Source organism: Hippocampus guttulatus, chromosome 18, assembly GCF_054856545.1.
Source record: "Hippocampus guttulatus isolate MCC_2025c chromosome 18, RoL_Hgut_1.0, whole genome shotgun sequence".
Classification (NCBI taxonomy): domain Eukaryota; kingdom Metazoa; phylum Chordata; class Actinopteri; order Syngnathiformes; family Syngnathidae; genus Hippocampus; species Hippocampus guttulatus.
Genome location: NC_141278.1, coordinates 8,774,049 through 8,794,216, shown reverse-complemented (window position 1 = coordinate 8,794,216; position 20,168 = coordinate 8,774,049). Strand labels below are relative to the sequence as shown.

The window sequence follows — 20,168 nt, the reverse complement described above, 5'->3', positions numbered from 1 at the left end:
ACCATGGAGCTGACATGTAAGTAGAAAGTGTGTGTGCGTAGAGCAAAGAGAAAGGGGGGGGGGGTCAATCGGCAGGGGGGGGGGCTTGATTGGGGGAGGGAGAGGAAGGGAGCGCTTGTTACCTGGAGGAGGAGAGGGAAGATGGAGGATGGTCATGCCGGCGACCCAAATTGCAAAATAATCCATACTGTGCGTGTGTATAAAAGGGGGGGGAGGCTTTGTTATGAATGGGATTAAGCCCCCCCCCCCCCCACACACACACACGTTTGTCACCTCAGGAATCGCATGTCGCTGCGCCGCGCTTCCTCCCTCCGCCGATGTCTTGATCCAGAGGGCGGCAGGTCAACACGGGCTTAGCGTGATCCCACAGCGCGGCCGACTCAAGACTTTCCATTTCGCCGCGTGCTTTGCTTCCAAGCCAAACCGTCCAAATGGCTTTTTCTGGACTGAGGCGTACCCTGATGAATTTGGATCGCTCCGATCGTTTTTTTGGGGAGAGATGCACACCCCTCCGTTTTGCCAAATCACACTGGAATTTGCGCTCGACATTGTTTCCTCACGAGAGATTTGCAAGATCTTGGATGATTAGCACAGTCTTGGAACAGCAACCCAATACTTGGTTTGCTTCCACGCCAGGCCCGAGTCTTCCAAATCAGCATTTTGGAATAGATTTCAGATTTTATCTTATGGTTTTCCGAGTATTATCTTGATGCATGACTATTTCCAAATATTCCTCACCAGGATTAGCCTGATCCTGACTTTTCACTTGCATTCTTTTGGTTATCATCAAAGAACACTTACCTGATTCATGATGCTACCCAAATAGTCCTTTTTTTCTATTTACTTTTTTTTTTTTGGTGGGGTCCGTTTATCGGAGCCCAAATGTTTTTTACTTGATGATTTTGGAATCCTCTTTGTTGAGTTGTGATTATTCCGCAATTTCTAGATGAGCACAACGCTTCTTAAAACTCATTCAGTACCAGCCAATTCTGGACCAAGTCTGAAAAGACGTTTAAAAACGTCTTTGGGAGTGAATGAGTTAAACACGAAATTTGGGACGAATGCTGATTCAGCACTTCCGCGCTTGCTTTGGTTCCCACCCAAGCGTGACCAACGATCTCTTTATAATTCATGAATAATATTGATCCTTCTAAATATTTTGAAATAACAAATCACAGCGATCGTCGCTACTTGGTCCCGCCCTCCTTGGTTTTGATCTGATCCAACGGTTGCCAGCTGGCAACTGTTTCCTCCGCGTGCGTTAATAAGCATCCGAGCAATTCTTTCCCACACTTTTGGGAGCGGTAGATGACCACGATTCAAGTCCACCGCACCCTGAACTGATTTGAAGGCCCTCTCTGGGGTGACACGCGGGGACTTTTGATGTGCTTCTCAAACGCTCTCGAATTTTGTTCCGACACCAGAGGACTGAATGGGCGAGCTCCACGTTTCACCACAGTGTAGTAGTAGCATAACTCCCACCACTGTGATTTATTTCTCCCTCCCCCCTCCAACCCCCCTTTCCTTTTTTCCCTTTACTGTCACTCGCTCGCTCGGAGGCTCTTTTGTTTCTTCAACTCTTCCTCTTTTCGGCTTGTGGACCCAGCCCACCTCCCCCATCCCACACTGCCACCTGCCTCCCCTCCCTCTTTTTTTGTTGCATTCAGACAGCTTATTTTTATCATCCTGCTTCACCTCCCACTTCTTCAGTGAGCTGCTCTCTAGCTACCTGATTTTTTTTTTTTGTGTGTGTGTGTGTGTGTTCCTTGCCGTTCTACTCAGACAGAAGCTGAGAGGGTTGCTGTGCACCTCGGGCTCCTTTTTTTTTATATTTTTTATAAAGCCCTTGTGTGTTCATTATGTGCAAGTGGAAGTGGCCTACGCTAATATTGGAACACGCTAGACTGACCCGAGATCATTATCCATTCGCATGAGCAGCAGCAGACAACATTTTCCTCTTGATAGCATTTGCATGCATCAGCAGCCAGGATATGGCTCAGCCTTATCATTCAGTTTAATGATGCTTCTTGTGTGTATTCAGTGTGACACGCCCGGGCGGGGATGGGCAGGCATCTCTCGTGTCTCTGTATCTCCCCCCCCACACACACACACACAGAAAGAATTGGGGCTGTAGTCGCGAGAGGGTGAGAAAATCATCATCTTAAAAAAAAAAGTCTTGACTTTCGGCTGGTCTCTTGCTGCAACCTGATCCTCTGCACTTTTCAACACCACGATGTAGCTGATACAGTGATCCCTCGCTATTTCGCGATTCACTTATTGCGCATTCAGTGCATCGCATGATTGGTTCCCGGCGCGACGTCGACCAATGACAGCATGAGTGGATATCCCGTGAGTTGATTGGCTCTGCATCTTCACAGCCCCGCCCAGCACCTTCCCTTGTGTCTCATCACGTGGTTTACGCTCTGATCAATGTCTCATCACGCGGTTGCCACTTTGATCAGTGTCTTGTCAGCTGTGGACTCTGATTAGTGTCTCACGTTGTTTTGTTTGTTATGTGCTTGCTGGAGGGGGGGGGGGCGTGTGCTAGAGCGAAGCGAGCGAAAGAGAGGGGGTGATTGAGCTTATCCGATAAAGGCAGCACTTTTCCCGTCACCTCCTCCTCATCAATACAGATTCATTGTTTTATCATAAACACATCGGCTGCGCGCGGGTAGCTGGCCAGCAGCTAGCTGGAGGCTAACGGCGGCTCCACTGTCAGAGCAGCATAAAGTGAGAGTACAGTGAAACTCCTCTACAACGAAACCTACATGGGCGAAAATACCCCCTAGTGTGGAAAAATCTAAATGCATTAACACCATTCCCACTTTCCTGCCCCCCATACAACGAAAAAAAAAACCTGTTGCATTATACGAAATATTTTTCTCTGCTCTTGCCGCGCGACGAGATTCACTACAACGAAGTCTAATCCAACAGCGACCTCTACTGTTTCGTTCGTAAACGGCAACAGCAACCATCACACTGGTTTACACATGCGCTGTAGCCCAGGAAGTAGTTGTTATTATTAATTTCAGACGCAGCAAGAACGTTGCATTGCTAAAATGGCTACAAAATGGACCTTTGGATGTCAAGCAGCTAAGACAAGACGAGCTCTGATGCTGGAAGAGAGGGTAAAAGTGATCAAAATGAAAGACGGAGGAAGCAAAATAAAAGACATTATCCAAGAAATTGATGTAAGTGAAAGTGAATGCTGATCATAAATTTATTTCTTTCCCTTTTTTTCTTTCTACATTGACTATATGAAGTGTCAAATAAGTGTATGCTCATACTTATGCACTATTGGAATAATAGTTTGTGTGTGTTTGTGTTTACATCTGAGATCAAATTTGCTGTAGTGAAAAACCCCCTGTTGTGACAAATTTGTTGCTGCAAACATGATTTTGTTGGAGAGGAGTTTCACTGTACCACAAGTCTCTTGGTCTCTCTCAAAAGGCAATGCTGATGAATGTTACTTACTCTAAAAGGTTTTATCATTAAAGATTTTAGTAAATATGTATACTGCTGTAGTCTTTGTCTCAAATATGTAAATAATAAATACTGTTGCATATTTTAACCATGCTGGTACCCACATATACACAAAAATTCCTAGTCGGGCAGCCAACAGTCCATTGCGGTTTTTCACTTATCGCGGCGTGGTCCCGGTCCCCATTAACCGTGATAAGTGAGGGATCACTGTATTTAGCCCTTTCGGGGGACAGCTCGTCATGTTATCCCCGACCCGATTACGAAGCTCGCCTCTGAAGGTGGGCTTCCGACCACCCCCCTCTTTCCTGTGGCGCAGGTCATGCAGGTGGTGCGGGAGCAGATCATGAGAGCATTGACGCTGAAGCCTAACTCGCTGGACCAGTTCAAGAGCCGCCTGCAGAACCTGAGCTACGCTGAGATCCTCAAGATACGACAGTCGGAGAGGATGAATCAAGAGGATTTCCAGTCCCGACCCATCCTGTGAGTCCCCGAATCACACGATACACGTTTGTGGGTGTCTGTGTGTGTGTCTTACATTTAATCCTATTTTTAGTGGCTCTCTAATGGATCTGTATAAATTAAAAGTTTTTCAATCAAACAAGATGACATTTCTGCGTGAGCATGCGTGCGTTTGACGGGATGCTAACATATTCCGGTGTCCACGTGTTGTTGGTGCAGGGAGCTGAGGGAGAAGATCCAGCCGGAGATTATGGAGCTGATCAAACAGCAAAGGCTCAATCGACTATGTGAAGGGACGTGCTTCAGGAAGATCAGCAGTCGCAGGAGACAAGGTGACATGCTAGCATGAGCTATTAGCCGCTGTCGTTAGCTATCAGAGCCTCGAAGTAGTTCCCTCTATCCGTGATCTCCCGCTTATCCGGTGTGGGGTCGCAGAGGCGGCAGCTTTTCAGCAGGGGAAGCTGAAACTTCCCTCTCACCAGCCACTGCGGCCACACAGCTAATAAGCATGTCGCATTTTGGACCATCATATGGACTTGTGTCCACAACAAACGCACAGTTGCTAGCATCCTCCACACCGCCCACAGATCTGACTGCTCCCTGTGGACCAGAGCCACCAAAAGTGTCTTTTCCAGGCTTAGGGTGCCTAAGCACAAGTTACCATCCTAGAACGTCATCCTGCTTCCGCCCTCGGCTAGCACTCAACAAACATCATTTATTTACAGTCACCAGTTTGCTGTTAGCGCTTAAATGACTCATCTCTATCTGGCTCCGTGTTTTTGTCCCGCTTCTAGACAAATTCTGGTACTGCCGGCTTTCCCCCAACCACAAGGTCCTGCACTACGGGGACCTTGAGGAGAGTCCCCAAGGGGAGGTACCCCACGACTCTCTGCAGGACAAATGTGAGCGCCCGCCGTTTTGTCACGTGACCGGAATAAAATATGTTGGCGTTCAACGGCACGTTTTCTCCGCAGTGCCCGTGGCGGATATAAAGGCGGTCATCACGGGAAAAGACTGTCCTCACATGAAAGAGAAGGGCGCTCTCAAGCAGAACAAGGTGTGCTAACGCTAACGAAAAGCATTAACAGCGCTATCATCAACAGACCATTGATTAGCGTGTAATATTCTGCCTCCCACCCTCCTTACAGGAAGTGCTGGAGTTAGCCTTCTCCATCCTATATGAGTCGGATGAGTATTTAAACTTTATTGCCCCGGACAAGCACGAGGTGAGATGAGCCAAGCCTTGGCTAACGTACTCAATGTTTGTCAGTGTGTCGCCAATCGTTCATTCCGACCCCCCTCCCCAATTCCATGTACAGTACTGCGTCTGGACTGATGGTCTGAACGCACTTCTGGGCAAGGAGATGACCAGTGACTACACCAAATCCGACATGGACACGCTGCTCTCCATGGAGATGAAGCTCCGCCTGCTGGACCTGGAGAACATCCAGATCCCCGAAGCCCCGCCCCCTATTCCCAAAGAGCCCAGCAACTATGACTTTGTTTACGATTGTAACTAGCTTAGCTTAGCCCTGATGTATTCACTGGATCCCCCCCTTTCCTTAAAACTGGACGATTTCAAGAACTGTGATTTATTTTTTTCCTTGTTGCTATGGAGACCACAAGAAACCTGGAAGGGACTTAAACTCAAGAAACTCTTGGTGTTCTTTTTTGTTTGTTTTTTTTTTTTTTATGATTTGTCCTCAGGGCTTCTGTGCAGGGAAGGTTGGCCATGTTAGTTGAAGTCCACTTATTTCCTGTCACAATGACACAAGTTTCGCCATGTTTGTGGCAGCTAAATGTTTTTTTCCCACACCATGAGAAGTACTTTTAACACAAAAAAAAATCTCACTTCTTGTCCACTCAAGACTGTTAGAACTTTTTCCCCCCCTTTGTCGCAAAATCACCGACTGACTGCTGTACACCACATTCCTGAGCAATATTGAGTTTATCATTCAGTTATTATTTCTTGAATTGTGATGCTGTTACAAAAGTTTTTGGGGGGTGGAAAAGGGAAGCTATTATGTTCTTTCAAAGTTAGGTGGGTTTTTTTCTATTTCTATTATATGTATATATTTAAAAAAAAAAACAGTATTTCCAAACCCCTACACCAGGGGTGCCCAAAGTCCGGTCCTCGAGGGCCCCGATCCAGTCTGTTTTAGGTCACCCTCTTCCAACACACCTGATTGAAATGATCAGAATCGTAAATTGAGGCTTCTCAGAGCTTGCCGATGAGCTGATCATTTGAATGATGTGTTGGAGGAGGGAGACATCTCAAACAGGCTGGATCCAGCCGGGTTCTTCAGGACTGGACTTGGGCACCGCCCCCCGACACTCACGCCTTCCAATCCCTTCCTATTTAAGACCGTCGTCACCTTTTGTCTTTAGGATTTTTCAAAGCCCCACAAAACTGCTGTTTACATTAAACGTTGAAAGGTACAAGGAGTTTTTTTTCCCTCTTTTGACAAAATTCACACAGAAAAAAAAGTCTGTGTCAAAATGTGTCAAGTATTCCAAGAAATGAATGTTTTCATTTTAGATTATGATCGCTGGAGTTTTCAGGAAGCCAAATTTAAAACCTCCCATTCACTCTATTAGCATTAAGATCAGCCTTAAAAAAAAAATACACTTGCACAATAAAAATTTTTCGTGCCCCCCAATATTTATTTAAATTCTTAACAATGTTTTATAAACAAATGTACAACAATTAGGGTAATTAAAGACAAATTATAACTGACAATTGCCTCTTAGTGTGTCGTCACGCTAATGTGACGCGTTGTCCTGCTTGGAATGTTGGCATGGTGGTTCTGCCTCCTGAAAAAGCTTCGTACCTGCAAACACGATGACACATAAAATATTTTGTGTTCATGTGTGTGTGTGTGTACAACATAACAATTTGTGCGTCACCCACAGAGTTGCGTATCTGCTCCAGTCTTTCTTGCCAAGTGACGGCCTGGTGACATCGAGCGCGGCGAGCATGTGGCAGCGACGTAGCAGGAAACCCGCCGGCTGGCTGGAGGTGGACTGGATACGCACACGCTCGCCCTAAAAAAAACACCACATTAACGGAGTGCAAATGAATGCAACCACAATGGGGGTGGAGTGTCATGGAGAGCTGACTGACCATGGCCCTGCGGTGGTTGAGCTTGATGCACGCGACCTCCTGCCGGAGGTGCCGCAGCTGCTCGTCGTCGAGGTCCTGGAAGCCGCTCCGGATGGAAGGCATGCTGAGCGGGGGCAGCGAAAAACTGGACTCGGTGGTCAGAATATCCACGTCATGTCCGGAGAAACGCTGGTGGGGGTTAGGGGGAAGAAAAAATTCACTTCAGTATTTTCTAAGTCATCAAACTCAGCCACCCACGTGGAAGGATGAAACCTGAAATCTGTTGCAATTTAGTGTCACTGGACCCGACCCCTGAAAATGTGACCATTTTTCAAAGTCAACCTAAAATGTCCACTTGGAACCAAAATGTCAGACTTCCTGCTTCTTTGTGGTCATGGCTTCTTGAGACTTGTTTTGTGGGTCTAATTATAGACATGTCTCCCCTAATTCATGGCGGGAGTAATGGGCCAAAATAGGTCGGATTAGTCTGTTTTAGAAGGAACCCTTAAAATGGCTACAAAATTTGTGTCAATTGGCTACTTCCTGTTTTTTAGGTTTGGGGATTTTTTTTGTGCGTCTAACTTATACAGGTATGTCCACCAAATTTCACGTTGCCAAGTTGAATGGCCTGTGTGGGCCGAGTTCTTGTTTTTATTTGAAGAACCAATTGAAATTGCCAAAATGAACCTAAAATGGCTGCAAGAAAGCAAAATAGAATAAAAACAGTTTTGGGGCAAAACTTCCAGGCTAAGTTTGTCCTATGGATCCCAGAAAATGGCCACATTTCATCCTAAAATGCCTGCTTTGAATCAAAATGACGAACTTTTTTGTGGATCTACTTGTGATTGACACGCCTACCAAATTCCACATTGCCAATCATGGGGGGCTGAATTTTTACAACTCTCCAGCGGCATTATTGAAAAGCATCTCCGACATACATTTCCTTCAGCATATTGGGGCTCGGAGGAGCTATCGAAGTAGAGCCTCCAGACATCACCGCCGGTTTCTTGCTGTTGGCGATTGTCTGAAACTTGAAGGTCGACGGGCTCCGGGCTCACGCCGCCGTCCCCCGTGATGTCATCGGCCAGATCATCGGAACCGCTGCTGGTGTTCGGGAAGCTCATGGCGGATAGGCTCATGTCGCACGTGGTCTCCTGGCTGCCGTTTATCGCCTCCAGATGGGCGTTGTAGAGCAGAGCTTTAAGATCTGCGCCAGTGAAGCCGTGGGTGCGTGCCGCCAGCTCCTCCAGGTCCACGTCGGGAGCCAAGGGGATGCCGGTGCTCAGGATCTTCAGGATGGCAAAGCGGTCCTCCTGGGGGGGAGACAGGATTGTTGAGACGGCCAAGAGCGACTTCCTGTGACATCATCAGACCTCGTCGGGAGGCGGGCAGTGCAGCGACTTGTCCAGTCGGCCTGGACGCAGCAGAGCACGGTCAATGAGGTCCGGGCGACTGGTGGCGGCCAGCACATAAACACCTGAAAGACAACATATTGTCACGCAAGAGACACTCTCGCACTCACAAAAAGGTAGTCCCACTCTCACATGGACGCTCTCGCAAACACACACTCGCCTGGTTGAATAAGGGCTCGTTCTTAAACAAACTCGCCACACCTCTCGTACTCTTGCACTTTTCACACTCCCCCCCCCCTCACCTGAAACTACCAATGAACCGTTTTGAAACCCTAATTTTAGTTTAAAGCTCTACTTTGAAATCCTAAACCTATTTTGAAACCCTAATGCTAGTTTGTAAGCCTTATCAGGAACGCGAACCCGAAAGGAGGGCCATTAAGTATACGGTACATGTAGGTGACTAAGTTGACCGCTAGGTGTCACCATTGTTTCTGTTCACAAGGCTATTTAAGGAGGACGTAATACTGGATGTTGCTGGCCGGACGCAGATGAACAACGCTTCAAGGGGGAGCCAACGTTTACCATTGTGAGGACTTCAGGATTCAACAGTGGCTCTTTCACCGCCACCGGGACCTTCATGGCGCCCAACAAAAGGTGGTATGTGACAACTGACTTGTTGACACCATTTTTCAGGTTTTATTTGTGCACTCCTCTCGGAAGAATTTAAACCCGAACCACAGTTGAAAACCCGACGTTGAAATCTTGACCCATGTTTGAAAGCCTAATGTTGAAACCCTAACCCGAGTTTGAAACCCTATGAAACTCTAACCCGACTTTAAACCATGTCAAAATAGGGATTAAAACTTGGTTTTGGGTTTCAGTGTAGTCTCTCTTTCACTCTCTCACATTCGCTCACATACACACCTTGCAGGCCCTCAACGCCATCCAGCTGAGTGAGCAGCTGGTTGACGACGCGGTCAGTTACGCCGGTGCTGTCGTGACCCCGCACTGGCGCCAACGAGTCAAACTCGTCAAAGAAGACCAAGCAGGGCTTGGCTGCCTCGGCCCTGTCAGTGCAAAAAGCGCAAGCACAATTACAGTCAAGCGTCGCCCTCCGGTGGATAACGTGCTCAACTACAGTTTCATCATTCCTTGCTAACTTGGAGGAGCCACCATTTTGCGCTCATTATCTCAGGTGCTTCTCTGACAACACAAAATGGTGGAATGGGATGAACCACAAGCGCTCGTCACCTCTGGAAGACGGCTCGCACCGCCTGCTCGCTTGCCCCGATGTATTTACTCAGAAGCTCCGGACCCTGGAACACACGTATGAAGATGACAGTTAAAGCAAGACTAACGCACACTAACCCGCAAACACAAACGAAAGTACCCCAAACGCTAAAAAGCAACAGGTTGGGCTCTCTCCAATGGCACACGAAAGAAGAATTGAATTAAATGTTCAAACCGCGTCATGATACAGTGGCTTGAAACTTTACTTTCAAATACGTTTCAGTGTAGTTCAGTTATATTTAACTTTGAAATACAATCCGCTTGCATTTAATCCTTTCAATCTTCATTTTAGGAGATGGTGCAAAAGTTTTGCGAGTCACACACACCTTGACGCTGATGAAGTTCATGCCGCTGTCTTTGGCGATGGCCTGGGCCAGCAACGTCTTCCCCGTGCCCGGCGCTCCGTACAGCAGAATTCCCGAGAGATGGCGGATGGGAAGCTTGGAGAACAGGACGGGGTACTGAAACGCAACACTTGCCATCAGCGCTTGTCAAAGTGCACCAGGTGCGTTGTCAGCTGACCTTGGCGGGGAGCAAGATGGTGTCCATCAACAGTTGCCGCACCTCCGTCAGCCCCCCGACCGTCTCCAGCCCTCCTCCGGTGGGACTGTGCAGGTCCGCCCCCCACCGGGACGGCGGGGTGAAGTCCCCGAGAGCCTCTGCAAAGTCCAGCCGCGACAAATGCACGTCTGCGAAACACACACAGGATGCAGTGTTTACCACACGGCACGCTCGGTGGAGACTCTCCGTGACAATCCAGGCTGAAATGACTCCGGATCATCACGGGTGCGTCATCTGTTCAACCTTACCGGTGTTGTCGTCTTGTTGTTGGCGTGCAGCGTTGGCGTGGAGGGCTCGCTCCAGCAACAGCAGCAAATCTTGAGGTAGGTAGCCCTCTGTCTCCTTGGCAACGGCGGCCAGGTCCAAGTTCACCGAGTCCGGCGGCGACGGGCCACACATTGTTTGGATCGCGTGAAAAAGGATGTCTGCTCTCTGGGCCTGCGCACACACATACACGCATGCATCTCCGTGTACGATTTGGCTGGTGATAGTATTTCTTGGGTTTGCTTATACTGTATAAGAGAGAGAGAGAGAGACCCCCCCCCCCCCCACGGGTCAATCCGGATATTTTTTAGTCGAAGTAAAGGAGGCCAATAGTAGCTATTTGTAGCTGATAAAATTTGCGGGAAAAAGGAAAGTATTGGCGTCAAAATGTTGAAAATACAAACTCCGGTATTGTAAATGTTTTTAAGCTTGTTGATGATTGAACTTTTTAGATTTTCAATGTTTTCAAGGTGTTTCCCTTTTTCATCTGGAGACGATAGACATCTATGTTTTAAATTTCGGACAAAAAGTGCAGGGTTCAGCGGCATGAAAGCTTCATGAAACTTCAACCATAGCTCCCAAGAATTTTGGACACTAAGCTAGGTTGACCCGAATTTGAATAAAACTGAGACGTTAATCTTTCACTTCACAGGGTTAGCACCCTCTTGTATAAATTTAACTGAAAGTTGCAGGAAAAAGTTCCCTGACGTTCACCCAATTGAAAGTGAAACTCTTATTGGAATACTGGATTTAAAAAAAAAAGTTAAGGTTAATTTTGAATTGAATTGAATACAACTTTCTTGTCAAATGTTGCCAAAATGCCAAATATCGGGATCAATCCCTCAACTTGGTGTCAATGCGATGCAGAGAACGAGCTTTCGACCTGGTCGGGTGGTCGTATGTCCGCGAAGGCCTGGAAGAAGTGCGTTCCTTGCACCTGCGCGAGCGTCTCGTGTAACGAGCGTTTGCTCTCACTGGTCACCATCAAACACATCAGAGCGTCATGGTCCATCGCATCTTTCACAATGTCCCGCAAGCCTACGACAATGACGACACAAAACCATGACGGACCACACCCGACGACAACGATCCTAATGCTCATGTCCTGCTCCGAAAATACTTTGCGCGACGTGCAGGTGCAGCAGCGCCTCGGGGCCGTGCTCGTGCTCGGAAGAGGCGGACGCCCGGCTCAAGTGATCCAAGTCGTCCAGCAGGACCACGGAGGGTTGCATCCATTCCGCCTGCGTGAAAACCTCCCGCAGGGTCTGGCGAATCGTCTCTGCCCTTTTGCCTAGGGAAAATCATTTCTCTTCAAAATTAAGAAGAATGGGGGGAAAAAAAAAAAACGATACCGCGGCAATGGAGAAGACGTGTCAAGCGGCCCGAGCACCTTGTAACTTTTTACACTCCACCACTTCCACGTGGGCGTCCAGCTGTTCTGCAGCCTTCCTGCAGAGGGCGCGAGACAGTGCGCTCTTTCCGCTGCCCTACGAAAAGACACAATGGCCACTTTATTAGGGACACCTCAGGACTGTCGAGACCCATGACAAGCAGGGAGGGGGATACATTCTGGTTAGACTACTCAATATTTCATAAAAGAATCCGTTTTGGAAATGAAAGCCCCGCCCCAAAGAATATGTTTTTTTTTCTTCTTCATTCAAAAATGTGCCGATGAAAATTGAAAGAGGAGAGACATGAAAGCACTTGATGACGCTGAATGGTCTCTTTTTCCCTTTTCTTGTCTAGGCAGTGTGAAGCAGTTGACCGCCTCAGGCCGACACGCAACGGGAAGTCGACACGTTGCGAGCGCATGCCGTCATCTCACCTGGGCGCCGGTGATGAGCAGCGCTCCGCCTTTGAGTCCTCGTCCGATGATTCCCAGCAGCTCTCTGGCCAACGGAGTCGCCAGAAGACTGTAGGAGATGAACTCCAAACTTCTTCTGCTCAGCTCCTCCACACCTCTTGACAACAAAAGACATCAGACAAATATGTTTGAAACGCAAGCGTGCTAAAATGTGATTGAGACACTGTTGACTTTACCCGAGAGAATCCAGAGAGGGAAGATCTGGTTTTGGTGGGTCCACTTCAGCAGCTGGTAGGGACACCGGGTCTCTGACTACCTGAACGCGGGACACAACGCGTCAGATGATGATGGAGATGGAAATGAATTGATTTTTGGAAAAAAAGAAGAATAATCCAGTAAACCTGTATGTGTTTCTTCTGTAAAACGGAAGGTGAGAGCAGAAACAGCTGGTCTGGCGGATCGCACTCGGGTTCTGGTTCTGGTCTCAGCACCGACACAGCAAACTCCAACTTGTCTGGAAGGAAAGGACCCACGCTGCTCAGGTAAAGTGCCCAGAAACTTGGATGATGAGTTTGTTTGTTGGTTTGTTTTTTTTTAGTTGGACTCGCCGTCAGTGGCGTGTAGGAGGAGGGAGCCGGCTCGTGGCGTCAAGCACGCCAAAGGTTGGTGAGTCTGAGTGTGAAGCCAGCCAAGGAAGGCCGTCTGGATCGCCTCCTCCTCGGCCTCCTCCGTCTCCGTCTGAGGAGGAAGATATTTTTGGAACTCCCGTTTATCATAAGGTTCGTATTTTCAATCATAAAAATAGTAGTATTCACAAAAAACTAATATCCAAGTGTTCTCACTAGATTATTATTTTAGTTTTTGGGAAAAAAAAAAGAAGCGATTTTGCGATATTTTTTAATCTTCTTCTTCTTCTCCTTTCAGCTTGTCCCTTTTCAGGGGTTGCCACAGCGAGTCATTAATTTCCATCTTTGCCCGTTCTCTGCATCCTCTACTCTGACTCCAACTACCTGCATGTCTTCCCCTCACGGCATCCATGAATCTCCTCTTTGGTTTCCTCTCAGTCTCCCACCTGGTAGCTCCATCTCTAACATTCTCCTACCAAAGTATCCAATGTCCCTCCTCTGTACATGTCCAAACCATCTCAGTCTGGCCTCTCTTAACTTTTTCTCCAAATTTTCCTATCCGAGTTGTCCCTCTGATGACCTCATTTCTGATCCTTTCCATCCTTGTCACTCCTAAGGAGAATCTCAGCATCTTTAATTTAACTCAGCCACCTCTAACTTTGTCTCCTGTCTTTTGCCTATTGCTAGTGTCTCTAGACAAAAAAAAGAAGCTAACATTGCGATATTTTTTAATCTTGAAGAAAAAAAAAATACAACTTGACTCTTGTTTGACAGAAATATATTTAGTATAAAGAACGCCATGAATTGTCACGCATAAATTTGGCTCCTTTCAGACTCACCAGTGGTTTTAGAGGCTGGAGTTGAATGGCGGACGCCACTTTCACGGTTGATTTCACCGGCTTTATTCTCACTGCTGAATGTGGCGGGATGTCGAGCCTGACAGCCAAGACTGGAGGAATCTGGTCCAAATATCGAAAATTGAAATACAAGGAGAAAAACAGTGTGGACGACGAGCGCTTTGTATTATTTTTGTCGGTCTCACCCAAACTCGACCACAGTGGATGTTTCCCTCGGTGTGTCGTCTTTGCATATCGGCACCGTGGCACACCAAGCGCACCACCGTGGCCTCCTGACCTTTGGCCTCCGCTCCTCCATCTCCTGCCGCATTCTCCTTCTTCTTCTCCGCCCTGGCTCTCTCCGTGGGCGAAGGCACTATGGACAGCAGCCCGTAGGTCACCTGAGCGTCCGCGATGTCGAAATTCAAGGCGTGTCCCAAGGGGAAGACGTGAAGCACGTCGGGCGCCACGCAGCTGCCGGCGGCCAGAGACGGAGGGGGTGAGCCGCATACTCTGTAGAGGCCGTCGGCCAGCATGGCGGGGATCTCCGGGACAGATGGGATCTCCTTAAGTGGGTCACGTGTGCCTTTTGTCATGTAGCCGAACAGACTTTTCAGGTCCGCTATGCCCCCCCACTGCTGACTCGGAGGGGAGATGGCTTGAGGGGGGGCTGCAGGTGCAGGTGGTGAGTCAAAACGGGGGTGAGGAAGACCCTTGGGGTGGCCGGCCTGCTTCTTGGGAGTCACCACGAGCTCCGTGAAGGGCTCCAGGCGTCCGTAAGGCACCGAAGGTGACAAGGACGCTGCAGGAAGAGAGGCGACGTAAACAGCTCGATTCTCAATAAAAAGTTGATTCGTGTCAGTTCTTCAATTCAAAGGGAAATTCAACTCTTACATTATACGCATTCATTAAACATAAAACAAAAGGGCAAACTCATTTCTAAGTTTGAAAACCATTTGAATTGTTGATCTAAATGTTAGATTTTCTAATGATGGTGAAATTGAGGATTTTGTTAGTCACAAGCTACAGTATGTACAATTTTGTTTTAAACCTGTAATATTTTACTCTATCGATAGGATACAATGTTAGATTCGCTTTTCTAATGTAACAGCTTTTTTTTTTAAATGAACATACAAAACATGAATTTCAATTTTCTACGGTAATATGAATTCCATATTACAAATGTTCATTCTTGAAAAATTAGACTCTCCTGGGGGGGAAAAATATTTTTCAAGAAAAATACCCCATTATGTTGAATTAAAGAAATTGATCTGGTTTAAAAAAAGTTACCCCCCCCCCAACCCCCCCTAAAAAAAAGTTCTTCAAAATATTTTTTACCAATGTAGATGTAGATGACTGTGTGGCTGTTCACCCACACGGGGAAAACAGCCTCCGGGAACACCACCCGGATCTGATGCAAAAGCTTCTGCTCGAGCGGGCCACTATGCAGCTCCTCAAAGTGTAATAACAACATGAAATGTTTTCTTTGTTTTGCTTCTTTTTTTTTTTTTGGCTCTCTTCAGTGACGTGAGAACATACCAAGAGCTCCCAGTCGTCAGCCGAGAGCGGCTCCACAAACACTCGATGCACCGACGACACTTGCTGACATGCCGTCAAGAAACCCTGAGGAACACAAGGTCATCAACCCGCGGTGCTCGCACGAAAACAAGACGGACTTTTACCTCCTGTCTGTCCCGCAGGCCCAGCATCTCTGCCAGGTGTCTACACAGCTCCACGCATTGGCCATCTGAGACGGAGCAGCTGCGGCTCAGAGTCCAGGTGAGGAACGCCGGTGGGCCGTCACGACAACTGGACAACTCCAAGGCCTGGTTCTGAAACCAAAGTCACTGACGTCATGCTGGAGGACAGGAAACGGTAAGCCATGTCTAAAATCTACCACTACCGCTGATGAAGTCTGGATATGTCCATTTGTCTGTTTTCTATAATATTCCTAATTCCGTGTCTTCGCTTTTGTATTGTAGCATTTTTTCTTTAAACACGGCAGTTTCTAGTCCTCAAATTCCTCATAAAAATTGATTGCGGGGGACGTGGGCGTGCCAGCCTGTCGGATGATTTACAACTAGTGTTAATACCGTGTTAATACCGTAAAACTGTTAGAGAATACGTTATTTCAGTCAGACTGGGAGAAGTTTGGCTCAAATCGAAGGAAATTTGGCCTGCTGGAAACCGCAGCAGGCCTTACTTGGATTAATGAATACACCAAATGACATGTTGTGTTTTATATTTTAAGAGGAATACATAACACCAAATTACCTCAAATTATTTTTGCTAATGCAGTGCTACTCAACTTAGTTTATGTAATATCACAAACGTTAACACGTCTTTCAGTCGCGCTTGAATGTTTGACCAAAGTCGAGGGAAACTTTGGGGTAAGTAGCCACGCCGGCTAACTGTAGTTAGCTTACCTCCTTCAGCGACAGATGAGAAATTAACTTGGCGGGCACATGGAGGAAGCAGTTTTTCGCGTTGTTAAAAACAACTGTCACGGGTTGAATGCCGCTGAACATGTCTCACGCGTGAATGCAGACACGTAAACCGTCACACATGCAAGGAATATTTGTATACACGGGTTACATGTGAGAGTAACCAAGAGAGTAAACACATCGTCGCCCTGTGGCAGCGATTGGCTTCAAGGTCGGAAGCGCATGTGCCTGTTTTTTGCTTTTTCAAAATAAAGCCATATGCGGGTTTGACTTGGTAAATCGCCACCGGTATCCAAAAGTTTTATTTTGATGTGCATACAATAGGAAGTGGGGTTCGGAAACGTGGTTGCAGAAGTAAACAAAAATAGTCTCGCGGGCGGTGCTCGAGTCTACAATCGCCGTGGTTTAAAAGCACTTTTGTTAATTTGTGATAGCTGGGGCGGTTTTGAGTGTGAAACAGGTGAGAAACTCGACGCCATTTTGTTTGTGGTCAATTGTTAATCAACTGTTTTTTTTTGTTTTTGTTTTTGCAAACGGTGCACTTTGATCTTTAAGTTATTCCATTGTTCCTAATCGGGTTTTTCATTGAAAGGTGGGGTCATATACGTCATGCCATTTTGATTTTATTGAAATGGGATCAAGTTTAAATCATTTTTTAAAATTGTAGACAACGAGGAAACCGGCGTTTTTACTTACCCATTGTAAACTTTCAATTGTTAATCAACTGGTTTTTTTTGTTTTTGTTTTTGCAAACGGTGCACTTTGATCTTAAGTTATTCCATTGTTCCTAATCGGGTTTTTCATTGAAAGGTGGGGTCATATACGTCATGCCATTTTGATTTTATTGAAATGGGATCAAGTTTAAATCATTTTTTAAAATTGTAGACAACGAGGAAACCGGCGTTTTTACTTACCCATTGTAAACTGTGGAAAACACTGCCATCCACAGGCGACAAAGCGCAATGGCGCTCTTCCGTGTCGTGAAAACAAAACTTTTATTTCGCAGCCCCGGTGACTTGCCTTTCACACTTCACCTTGAGATCTCTACATCATTGCCTGAGTACTACGCCTCAACTTTAGCAAAATTCTGTTCAATTACGTCAATAAAGTAAAAAAATGTGCAACAGTAGAAAATACATTATTCTTGGTGTTTTCTTGACAAAGAAAATCAATGATGAAGTTGTCTGATTCACTGCAGCCAAAACCACACGAGGATATTTATTTAAAAATAACATTAAAAATTACATTAAAATGACTTTTATTTACACATTAGAAACAAACAGTTGTTTTAAGTTGAGAGGGAAGAAATTTCATCTGTGCTGTATGTTACACATACAGTACATTTGACAATAAAGTTGTATCCAATCCAATCCAAACAGCAGTTGGTATGTATTAAAAAATAGTTCAAAGTTTATGGACTTCATCTGTGGTCCCATTTATTATTGAATACGCGCTGCTCGAACATCTCAATCCTCTGTAAAAACAGGTGTAGGATTCATCAATTATTCCCATAGTCATGTTGACATTTATACTTATTAACTTGCTGTTACCGTGGCATTGGGGAGGCATGTCCCAAAAGCCTCGAGCACGATGTTCAACTCCTTCACCGACTTTTTGTAGTCTTCAAAAGACAGTTTGTCATCATTGTCGTGGTCCTGTCAATGAAAATATTTGTATTCCATCTTTAATGGAGTGGCGTGGCATGACCAACGTCTCACCATCCTCTTGAGCGTGATCTCCACCAGGTCTTTGATGCTGTCATAAGGGTCCTCCTCACCGTGCATCCGCAGGCAGTTCCTCACCATGAGAAGAATCTCCTCCCTGGCGATGTAGTCGTCTCCACTCAAGTCGTACACATGAAAACAATCTGGAGGGTGGAGGGAAGGAAGGCAGATTAGCTGGACAAATTGAAGACTATTTTGCATTTCTATCCCTTTTTACATTTAATTTTTTCATCCAAGGTGCCGCGAAGGAACACGCACAGGCCCTCCACCCACTCTTTGGAGCTGACAAAGTTGTCGTTGTCCTTGTCGAAGGTCCTGAAAACTGGATAGCAGATCATGTCACACTCGTATCCAAGCAAAAAAAAACAAAACAAAACACATTTGTTTCGTAAAAGCGATACCTCTTTCCATGATAGTGTTGTTGGTGAGGCCGAACTCATTTGTCAATATGCTTCTGAACTTCCTTTCGTCCAAGCTACTCTTCCCGTTGCTCGTCGTTTGTCCGAGGATGGCGTAAAACTCACGAATAAGGCACTCTACCTCCGTTTGATTGACTGGCAGGACAAGAGAAGGTGTGCGTGAGAGAAATGTTACATCGCCAAAGCTATTATAGGTTTTTATAGTATATGCCACAGTGCGGTATAAAATGGACGGCGGGCTGCAAATGGACACCATGTATTTTTGTTTTGTTTTTTTAATTCGTAACGGTCTAGAATTGCAACGTTAGTCTCATTCGCCACATTATCTTGTCAGCAAAGCAACGCACAGCGGTCCACTTGTTTCGAGATGATCTTGGCAAGGTTTTGGATCAGCCTCTTGGACATGTTTGTCCCTTACTTTGGGCCTCAAAAGGGACGACCTGGGGCCGGAAGTTGAGGTGGAGTCACCTTAGCAAGCAACGCAAGTTAGCACAATCACATAAACGCATTACAGTATTTCTATATGTAATTTCTCGGTTTACCTGGCTGGCTAACGTCATCGTTTACTACCTTACTAGCGTGGGAGCATGTCCGTCCACCGGGCAACGGAGAAGCCACGTTGCCGGGGTACAGAAGGGGGGAGGCAGGCGGGAGCGGAATGTTGGGAACCGTTCCATGGAGTGAATATAAAAATGGAACACATTTTCAACGTGTCTTTTATTGACAATACCCAACTGAGTTGAACTCTCCGTGGATTAGAAGGCAGAGTTTTACTGAAGAGCGGCCGCATCTAAGCCATCGTCCTCTACAATAGGGCTTTGCTGACGTCATCACACACGTCTAATTCGTTGCGGCTATTTCTCTCTTTTTTTAAATGCTGTAGCCGTTAATTAGTTTTTTAAATGTAATTTTTCAAATGTTGGTATAAATAAAGGTAAATCTCCCGGGGAATTTTTTTTTGTGATGCCGCAACCTTGCTGACACCCGAAGTGGCTGCCTGGATTTTATGCGCATGCGTATTACGGGCAGTCGCCGGTACAATACGTGAGAACACGACTATGGAAATTCGGTTTTTTTCTATAAAATGGTACATATAGTCAACGTCTCTTAAATATTCAACCATATAAATACAATGTTTCCTTGAGATACACTTACATCTAAAAATCACCTTTCCCCTTTGGAATGAATGGAGACGCCATCAATTTTTTCCAGCCAGGGTCAGCTCCAGGATCTTTTCTCTGCCGGGGTTAAAGGGGGGCTTGGCCAATACATAGGGGGCTGAAATACAAATTTATAAATATGTTTTAGACCATCAAAATGCTGGAGGGGCTTCACAAATTTATATATATATAGCCCCAGTGTAGTGCCACCCCTGTAGTGTTTCTCGTGGCTAAATCCAAGAACGAGTTTTTCCAATTTGTAATATCTGTTTCCAAATGTAATATCCAATGATGAAAAGAGACATGGTCACAGGACAGAATTTTGTATATTTTAGTAATTATAATCCATCCATCCATTTTATATAATGGTTGTCCTATTCCAACTGATTTTGGATGAGAGGTGCTGTACACCCAGCACTTGGTGGCCAACCATTTGAGGACATAACAAACAAGCGTTCACAATGTAGAGATTTCAGCGAACGTGAGATTGGTGATTTTGGAATGTGTAAATAAGGAAACCCATTTATGTTCACCCATGAAGTTGGGAGTCCAGATTCAAACCCTGAACCACAGAACTGTGAGGCAGATGTGAGAACCAGTAACACACCTGGCTGCTTCATGACAGTCCCTCAAGAGGAAATGA

At 46.2% G+C, this 20,168-nt stretch overlaps 3 protein-coding genes across 9 annotated transcripts in view; 1 reads left to right on the top strand and 2 right to left on the bottom strand.

The window, feature by feature from the left end:
* Positions 1 to 6,384, top strand: part of elmo1 (engulfment and cell motility 1 (ced-12 homolog, C. elegans)) — a 39,766-nt gene extending 33,382 nt beyond the window's left edge. For 4 of the 7 annotated variants that reach the window (XM_086137259.1, XM_086137260.1, XM_086137256.1 and 1 more), the window contains 6 exons: positions 3,800 to 3,963; positions 4,153 to 4,274; positions 4,737 to 4,844; positions 4,917 to 4,999; positions 5,091 to 5,168; positions 5,262 to 6,384. In XM_086137259.1, coding sequence (XP_085993385.1) covers positions 3,800 to 3,963; positions 4,153 to 4,274; positions 4,737 to 4,844; positions 4,917 to 4,999; positions 5,091 to 5,168; positions 5,262 to 5,462 — 756 coding nt within the window. In that variant the 3' untranslated portion in view covers positions 5,463 to 6,384. The remainder of the gene's footprint in view (positions 1 to 3,799; positions 3,964 to 4,152; positions 4,275 to 4,736; positions 4,845 to 4,916; positions 5,000 to 5,090; positions 5,169 to 5,261) is intronic. The other 3 variants (XM_086137262.1, XM_086137261.1, XM_086137258.1) reach the window with 1 other exon arrangement.
* A 201-nt stretch (positions 6,385 to 6,585) lies between these two features.
* On the bottom strand, positions 6,586 to 16,429 carry pex1 (peroxisomal biogenesis factor 1). The gene is made up of 23 exons (XM_086137255.1): positions 16,205 to 16,429; positions 15,461 to 15,610; positions 15,318 to 15,401; positions 15,117 to 15,231; positions 13,985 to 14,580; positions 13,782 to 13,901; positions 12,925 to 13,054; positions 12,718 to 12,830; positions 12,553 to 12,632; positions 12,338 to 12,473; positions 11,903 to 11,999; positions 11,633 to 11,803; positions 11,396 to 11,550; positions 10,497 to 10,686; positions 10,210 to 10,376; positions 10,014 to 10,148; positions 9,649 to 9,713; positions 9,322 to 9,464; positions 8,419 to 8,522; positions 7,984 to 8,358; positions 7,067 to 7,234; positions 6,854 to 6,987; positions 6,586 to 6,773 (listed from the first exon to the last, which is right to left on the bottom strand). Exons 1-23 carry the CDS (start codon positions 16,304 to 16,306, stop codon positions 6,701 to 6,703), a joined length of 3,603 nt encoding a protein of 1,200 aa, XP_085993381.1. The 5' UTR covers positions 16,307 to 16,429; the 3' UTR covers positions 6,586 to 6,700.
* A 983-nt stretch (positions 16,430 to 17,412) lies between these two features.
* On the bottom strand, positions 17,413 to 18,770 carry LOC147191044 (calaxin-like). Its single transcript, XM_086137265.1, has 6 exons — positions 18,713 to 18,770; positions 18,348 to 18,500; positions 18,164 to 18,268; positions 17,941 to 18,089; positions 17,773 to 17,877; positions 17,413 to 17,696 (listed from the first exon to the last, which is right to left on the bottom strand). Exons 1-6 carry the CDS (start codon positions 18,768 to 18,770, stop codon positions 17,643 to 17,645), a joined length of 624 nt encoding a protein of 207 aa, XP_085993391.1. The 3' UTR covers positions 17,413 to 17,642.
* Between the last annotated feature and the right edge of the window lie 1,398 nt (positions 18,771 to 20,168).